The following is an 8,257-nucleotide window of genomic DNA, read 5'->3' on the forward strand; positions in this document are numbered from 1 at the left end:
ATGTGTGTTTTCTCATTCTTTTAAAGAAAAAAACGATTACATGTGTTGGCTCTTAGGAGAGGTTTAGTGTCAGGTGAAATAAATATAAAAATTAAGACATTATGTGTAAAGTTAAAGTTAGCAGTAATGAAAACATTTTCAAAGCTTGGCATTTATGTAAACATTGACCGCGTTTAGCATAAATATGTAATTTTCTCAAGTTTGAACTCACTGCCCAGCAAGAAAATTATGACCAAGGCCCAAATAACTTGACAGAATTAGAAACACTGGTTGCTCTTACAGTTACGGAAGGGCATTGTGTTTAGCAATATATGTCTCACAGCAAAGCCCAGCAACAAGGCCTAGTTGTAGCTTAGCTAAAAGTAAAAACACAAGTAAAACTGAAGTTTCTCCTTTGCCAACCTAGTTGGTCCTCTTGCAGATAAATTCTCGTGTAAACCAAATTAACCAATTAATGTAATATTTATTAATTCATTGTAACATTTATTATTGATAATTCATAATTTTACATGGCAAATTTAATTCACACAATAATTTTTCTCTTCCGTGTTTAGAAAAGCCATCTAGTTGGTTGTCTCTAGGTGCATTATTACACTTCTAAGGAATATATATGATTTCCAGATGCCCTTTTTGATTAGATTATACAACTTTTTGTTTCATTCGACCGACTCATGAACCCACTAACAAATTTATGCTACCTCATATGTCAATTGTCCGCATCTAACCAGCATAAAATTAGAGAAAACTACTTCTAATTCAATCACCCTTGAGTTACAAGGCTGGTTTTACATGTATCAAACATTGTATTTATCTATAATGTAAGGCTCACAAATCTGATGCTGACCAAAGTTTTACTAGGCAGAATCAAGAATAAAATAAAAAGAGGGGACAGGAGAGGAGAAAAACAGCTCCAAACTAAAGTTTACTAAAATGGAATGGGCATGGGCATCTTCTATTCCAAAGCTTATTAAAATGGATTACTAAGCGGTATTCATTTGTACTACCGGAAAATCCTATAGCTTCTGCATCTAAATATAGGCGAAATTTAGGGAAGTATCAATATTTCATGGCAAGCAATTGGTATATTTTCTTTTATTTAGATATGACAGTGGTGGGACGTAACTGGATTACGATATTTGAACCTTTGAATTAACTCAAGTTCGGACAAATGTTTGGAGAAGAATGTGAACAAAAGCATCTGTCAACTTGGTTGATGCTCCTGAAATTCCTAGAAAAAGAAAATGTTAAAACAGTGATACCAATTGTTGTGAACGGATTAATATGCGCAACGTAATTGAAACTATTCGATAGATATTTAATTAAATTTGATCAACAAACAACAATATAGTAAAATAGCAAATAACACAAAAAATTTACATGATTCTAACCAGCTATCCACTGATCATTAAAAAGAGTATAAAATTGGAGGAAATCGCCAAATAAAAAACATTTCTATAATTAACTTATAGTACTCATATCACATGCATACTTTTGCTCTTTTTCACATCAATGTTTGATTTACATTGTGAGTTCGATTTTTTTTGTTCTATTTTAAAAGATGAAACAGATTTCTCTTCTAGTATTACAACCATATATTTCACCCAAATACTTTACCAGAGTCCTAATACAAATAAAATTTTAGGCATTGAGGAAACTCGGTTGATCTAAAATATTAGCCTAGATTTGACTCAATTATGTCACATGTCGCTTTTAATAAAAAAAATATAATCTTGAACCGGGCTTCCACTAGAATAGGGAGTGAAGTCACCCAGCAAAGTGAAGGAGCACTATAAAATCTTCAATTATCCATTTCAGCTTCACTTCCCTTGTAAACATATATTCTCTCGTCAACCATAATACTGAAATGTCCAGTGACTTCTACTTTGGAAGCATTAGAGAAGGCTTTTCAAAGGAATGGTTAAACTTAAGCATAGGCCAGCAAGAGAAAGCCGCTGATACAGAGAAAATTTCTCAATCAAATTCAATTTCCAACAAGGTTTTCACTTGCAGCTTCTGCAAGAGGAAGTTTCTTAGTTCACAAGCGCTCGGTGGCCACCAGAACGCTCATAAGAGAGAACGAATAGAAATCAAAAGGTATGAATACGAGAGGCGAATTGCAGCGAATAGTTTGTTTGCAACTCAAAACGTGGCTATGCAACTTGGTGTTCAGCCTCATTCACTTGTCCACAAATCAAACAAAGAACAAGATGCTATAATTGCACGAAGATTCATTAATAATGCCAAGCAGACATTTCAAGTCGAAAGAGCAGCAATGACGCCTGAAAATGAAACGGCAAAGTGGCCAGGAAGCTTCTACACCTCCGCCAGCCAGCATAAACAACCATCAGAGTTGCTTAAACTTGACCTGACACTGAGACTCTAACACTTTATCTTGCAGAAAATAAAGCTATTACACTAGCTTTATATGGTCAGTAATAATCAGGTTTCAGGAGGCAAGAGAGGCAATAGGATTAAACATAAAAATTGAGGCAGACTCATTCAGAAACTTAGCTGCAGAAGGGCTTTACTTGAAAGGTAGCTTTGTTAAGTTTGTTTCTCTAATGTTAAGCAAGCAAATATCAGATAAGGTTTTTTAAGCATTCATTTTGTCATAATAAAGCAACCAAAGGTTTTTAATACACCATTCACATTCGAAATATACTAAAAAAAATCATGTTGTCATTGAAACATCTAGTGTTCAAAACATAAAGGAACACAAACAAAACTTGTGTAGAAAAATTTACAATAATTCCCGACTAAATTCAAAATTCTAACTAAAAGCAGGTATAGTTAGCCCTTTTTGCATAACTAAACTTCATTAGAGCTAACAGCATGAATTCCAAAATCAATTGGCAAGCACCAGTATTAACATAATAGTAGCAGATCATGGAAAAAGTTAACTTCATCAATCCCTGCTCTTCTCCATCAATCAAATTTTTTCTTGTTGATCTAAAATGAAATGTTTCTCGAGTTAGGTATCCTATTTAATCAGAATTTCCCACATGAAAGGTTGAGTCTAGCTCACTTGCAACCTCGCCAAATCATAAAATGTGCAGCTTACATTCACAGTGTAATACCTTCAAAATAAGCAGCTGGTATCTCTGGGGGAGAAGGCATGGTTGCTACACACTTAAACTGTCAAAGAAAACAGATCCATTTAAACAAAGCGACCAATTTGGTTTACCATAAACATATTTGAAAGCTGAACAGGGGTTTCTGTTTATATATATATAAACACTACCTTGTGTTGCTTGTACTTTTCTCTAACAGCTTGCAATCCACCTCCTCTTCTACTCAAATATAGATCATGTATGATAAGAACACATTCCTTCAAGTCGGATGGTTTGTATCCTGAATGCTGCTGCAGAGCTGAATTCTGTTTAAAGCCAAGATTTAAGTTAAACTGCTTCTATAGAACAAGTATTAAAGCACATCACTCACATCAAAATAATGAAACTCGTCTTACCCAAGGATGAGCCTTTGGCTTAATAGTAAATCGTGCAAGAAAGATGACTGATGATGCCACTAGAGATGGCAAAAATTTCACACAATTGTAATCCAATAAGCTTAATTCAGCAAGGTAGTATCCCAGAAATTCAAGCTGCAAATTCGAGTTCTGAAAACAAAAGAACAACATTCTTAGTCAACATCAAATGAATCAAATTGAATATAAAACAATGTAAATCTCAGTTGAAACTAAAAATCTCACCTTGTAACCCTCTTGTGCAATCATGGTGAATCTCCTGTAAACCATCGAAGTAAAAAAAAGACACTCAAAATTAGCATAATGAATGATAATGCTTCTAGTGATGCAGATGCGCTTTAAGGATGAGCAAATATAGGGAAAAACATAATCAAATGTTTATACCTTAGAAAGGTTTTTATGGTAGGATTTCCCAATTCAAATTTTAGTAACTTAAGTATGTCAGCCTCCATTTTCACCACCTACACAAACATCATTAATTTTCAGTTAATTAAAGAACAAAATAGTACCACAATAATAAAGATCAAAAATATAGGACAAGGATAAAAAGAAATTACATCATCTTTGGAGTAAGTATTATCAGTGATGTAGCAAAAATCTTCCACATTTGGAGGATTAATTTCTTCATATTTTCTACACATACACAACACAGAAAACATAAGTAAATTCTCCAAACATAAATTGAACCAAACCACAAAGGATAAACGCGCTCCAAATACTTACGATGCAATTAGCATTGAGGAAACACCAAGCAATTGAAGTCTCTGCCTGTTCATAGAGTTCTTAGACAAGTATCTGTCAATATAATTAATTGTAAGATACAGTGTATCAGGCACAAGCTTGTACTCTTCCGCAACTTCAACTAGCCAATCTACCAAAATCCCTCTCATGTTCGGACTCACATCTTTTTGAATCGTTTCAATATAATCAGGTAACGCCCTTCTCCTTGGATCCACCTGTACAATATAGCATCACATTTTCAATTATCCCCAAATTTAAAACCCTAATTCCAACTCCTACAAATCAAAATAATCCAATGTTTAGCATACCTCCATTGTATGAAGATAGTCATAAATATCAGAGGCGTAAGGCCCGCACATTTGAGGATCATGGCGTTCTCCTCCGTCAACTTCCTCCGCCGTCGGCGACGGCGTTGCTTCTTTCTTGACGATAACAGCCCTCCTGGCCTTAGGTTGTTTAGCCTTATTAGTATTACCAACTCTCTGCTTGAGATTTACATTCCTGCCGGTGTTGGCCGCACTAACCGCAACGACAGCGTTTGAGAGATTAGGAAGCTCTCCCAAAACGACCCTCTTCTTCAACATAGGCTGGTCCTCAGGTGGAGTGGATAATGCAGCAGTGGCGGCAGCTCTCTTTCTGGCAGCACGAGTAAGACGGACACAGTTCTCTTGATCTGCCATTTCACTCTCTGTTTCCCCTTTTGCTTGAGAGAATTACAGAGAGCGTAGTGTTTGTGTGGGAGAGACAATGAAATGGGATTGGAATTAAGTAATGGGCGGTGTGGAAGAAGTAAAATAAAGAGAGAGGGAAGAAGTGTGCGAAGAAATGAAACTAAAAATTAGAAAAAGGAAAAACAGCGCCATTTTTGGTATTTCAAAACTTCAGAAATTGGCGCTGCTCTTTTAATGTGTTTTCAGTTTTTCGTTTTTGAAAATTAAAAGTTAAAACCCAAACCAAATTGTTTTTTTAGAACTCGAGGCGACAAACTCGCGGGCTTTTCTTCTTATTTTTTGGATATATTATAATATTAGCTCTTTAACTTTTATCAGTTGCTATTTAGGTTCCTGGATTTTAATTTCTTTCAAATTAATGTCTCGGTTTTTTAAAAGAATTGGATGCGAAATACTTTTAAATTTTTTGATATGGTTTACTAATTTAATTCGATATAAGAAAAATTTAAGCAAATACAAGATTTGTTTTATCTTTTTAACATGTCCGTAATTAAAATATTTATTTGATATATTTTAAAAAATAATGCATTAATTTAAAAGAAAAAAATCTTTAGACATTAAAGTATTATATTTTAAAACTATAGACATCAATGATGTATTATTTCCTTTATTTCTTAAGTTCATCGATCTGTGTCAGATTGTTTAAGTTTATTTACAACCATTGGATCATCGTATTGGATTCTATTGTGGGGTTGACGACCGTGATTATATTAATTTTTATATCTGTTGGATCATTATAATTTTCTAATTCAACCGCCAATTTTAATTTTCGGACTCCAAAATATGTTCAAGCACCCGCCTTCGCCGCAGATTGTTTGGATTTTAAATTTTGGCTTTCTTTTTTGGATATTAAACTTGGACTTCATTTCGTTTTCAAGTTTCATTTTTAAAAAGGTCTAATATATTAAAAAGTTCTGACATTGTAAATCCTTTCCGATCCTATTCTAATGCTGAAAATCTATCAATTTTACCTCATTTCACATTTTATTGTTTCAAATGTACCCTGAACTATTAAATTGACGTCTTTTTATTTGAAAAAATTTAAAAACGTTCACCATGTATATCATATATTGATTGTATATGTTTAAAAATTATTTAAAATTAGTTAAATTAATTAAGTATTTAAATTACTTTTAATTTGAGTATGGTTTTAGTCAGTTTTTTAAAAATAAAGGACTTATTTGTACTTTTTTGAATGAAAATGGATTTAATTTTATCTTTAAACATAGTTAATTGAATGATTTCACCATTTAAGTAAAAAATTGACAAAAATTAAAAAATTGGAGTACAATTGAAACGATAAAATGCCAAATAGGATAAAATTGACAAGTTTTCAACGTTAAAATATGATCGAAAAAAGGTTATGAGGTCGGATTTTTTAATGCATTAGACCTTTTAAAAATTAGTTATTGAATAAATTTCGAGTAATTGTGCTCTTTATTTTAAAGAATATTTTTTTATAAAATAAAAAATTATATTTTTAAAATAAAAAATTATATTTTTAAAATAAAAAATAATATTTTTTAATAATTAGAAAGGAAAACGATTGTAGGATAAATTGAATTACAAACTAACAGTTTGTTACCCATCACTTATAACATTTGAGCTATAACTCACTGATAAAAAAATATTCCCTCCGTCCCATTTAGAAAGTCTCATTGTTTTTTTCACACATATTAAGAAAACAAAAGATAAATATTTCTGTTTTGTGTTACTCTTACTAATTGTGCTTTAAAATTGTACATATCATTAATTATTTTATAAGTTTGTTTGATTATTAAGATAAATTAAGGGGTAAAAAAGGAATTTAAGCAAAAAAGTATAATAGAACTTCTTAAATGTGACACATAAAAAATGATAATGGGACTTTCTATATAACAGAAGGAGTAATATTTTTAATTTTGCTCTAATAGACTCTCCAATATTATATTTCTATTTAAATTATTTTTATAAATAATAATATTAGACATCAATAATATTAATGGATTTAATGAAAGTTGTTTGTTTCTTTTCCGCATTTACTATATAGCAACAAAAAAAAACACTTTTTCAGTTAATTTTTTATAAATAAATAATAAAAATATTGTATATTGATGTTAGTAGTTTTTCTTAATTTTAAATTGATTTATATATTCAAGTTTCATATAAAAAATAAAAAAATTATATTTTAAATTAAAAATAACTAATTTATTTTTTAAAATTTAAAATTTCACCATTTGAAACATAAAATAGAAAGTGTATCGCTCTTAACATACAGAGAGTTATTTTTCACTCTCTATTGTAACTTTACCTATTAGATATTTCATTCGACCTTTAAATTATTGTCAAATTCTTTAAACTTTACTTTTTTATTTCATTTGATCGCCAAAATTGAGTTATTGATCTTCCGTCTAATCGGGAGAAGGGTATCGAAATCCCCGTTTAACGGAACTTGGTTTATCGTTGTATAAAATTTACAGGATTCATGACTATATTTTTTTTTAATCTTTACTTGTATCTTGTGTTGTTGTCTTTTATTTTGTTGTTCCATCCTTAAAAGATCGCATAGAAAACTCTTGTTTTATTACTTTCGTTCTTATATAGTAATTTGAATCAAAAGAAAAATTTGATGAGAAAGAACCTAAAATTGTAATTTGATATCATGGTTGCGCTATCGATAGCAATAATTCAACACTGGGATAAACTGAAACAGAGCTTGAAATTCATAAATTGGAATCAATTGTTATGAAATTGATAGAAAAAGAACATGAAATCACGAGTAGTAGGAACCTGAGCCGCCATTGATGCAACTCCAGGCACAAACAGAGAAAAAATATTTGTCGATGAATAACGACACGAACAGTTAATCAAGAATCAAACAAAATCAATCAAAAGAATATCAATCAAATCAATTGAATACAACGGAGAACAACAATCAAATCAATATGGATCACTTGGATACAACAAAGTACAACAACGACCGGGAACGCGGCGGCAACGCCAACTCCCGGGTTCGGACCCGCTCTAATACCATATTGGAAATTAGAGAACAAAAACTTTAATTGTAGAATGAGTTATGTGATTACAAAAACTAAGTTTAAACTAAAAACTAAACCTCTATTCATACAAAAAAATTAGTTATTGTTTCTTAGCAACGTAGCATTCTCAACACACAATGTGTGTGAATTGATGACATGGACACACATGTTGTGTGTGTGTTTCTGCTGAACAAACATCAACATCCTTGGTGCATCAGAATGTAGGTACCAGCTTCTATATTCTTTATTAAGAGAAGGGATGGAAAGAGAAAGAGAAAGTGAAA

At 31.6% G+C, this 8,257-nt stretch overlaps 2 protein-coding genes across 2 annotated transcripts; one reads left to right on the forward strand and one right to left on the reverse strand.

Annotated features, from left to right (window-relative positions):
• The first annotated feature begins 1,864 nt into the window (after positions 1-1,864).
• On the forward strand, positions 1,865-2,383 carry LOC126675772 (zinc finger protein 1-like). Its single transcript, XM_050370232.1, has one exon. The coding sequence runs from the start codon at positions 1,865-1,867 to the stop codon at positions 2,381-2,383; it is 519 nt and encodes a 172-aa protein (XP_050226189.1).
• A 276-nt stretch (positions 2,384-2,659) lies between these two features.
• On the reverse strand, positions 2,660-5,213 carry LOC126665870 (putative cyclin-A3-1). The gene is made up of 9 exons (XM_050358799.2): positions 4,534-5,213; positions 4,208-4,440; positions 4,042-4,117; positions 3,869-3,945; positions 3,710-3,743; positions 3,467-3,616; positions 3,242-3,376; positions 3,078-3,135; positions 2,660-2,949 (listed from the first exon to the last, which is right to left on the reverse strand). Exons 1-9 carry the CDS (start codon positions 4,903-4,905, stop codon positions 2,930-2,932), a joined length of 1,155 nt encoding a protein of 384 aa, XP_050214756.1. The 5' UTR covers positions 4,906-5,213; the 3' UTR covers positions 2,660-2,929.
• Positions 5,214-8,257: the final 3,044 nt, after the last annotated feature.

The sequence above is a fragment of the Mercurialis annua genome, linkage group LG1-X, assembly GCF_937616625.2.
Source record: "Mercurialis annua linkage group LG1-X, ddMerAnnu1.2, whole genome shotgun sequence".
NCBI classification, from domain to species: domain Eukaryota; kingdom Viridiplantae; phylum Streptophyta; class Magnoliopsida; order Malpighiales; family Euphorbiaceae; genus Mercurialis; species Mercurialis annua.

Excerpts from the sequence above, each read along its gene's own strand:
- LOC126665870 (XM_050358799.2), bottom strand. The coding sequence starts at position 4,905 with ATGGCAGATCAAGAGAACTGTGTCCGTCTTACTCGTGCTGCCAGAAAG. Across the intron at positions 3,136-3,241 it reads AAAAGTACAAGCAACACAAG|TTTAAGTGTGTAGCAACCAT; the intron begins GTAGTGTTTATA and ends TTTCTTTGACAG. Across the intron at positions 2,950-3,077 it reads ACCAGCTGCTTATTTTGAAG|ATCAACAAGAAAAAATTTGA; the intron begins GTATTACACTGT and ends ATTTCATTTTAG.
- LOC126675772 (XM_050370232.1), top strand. The coding sequence starts at position 1,865 with ATGTCCAGTGACTTCTACTTTGGAAGCATTAGAGAAGGCTTTTCAAAG.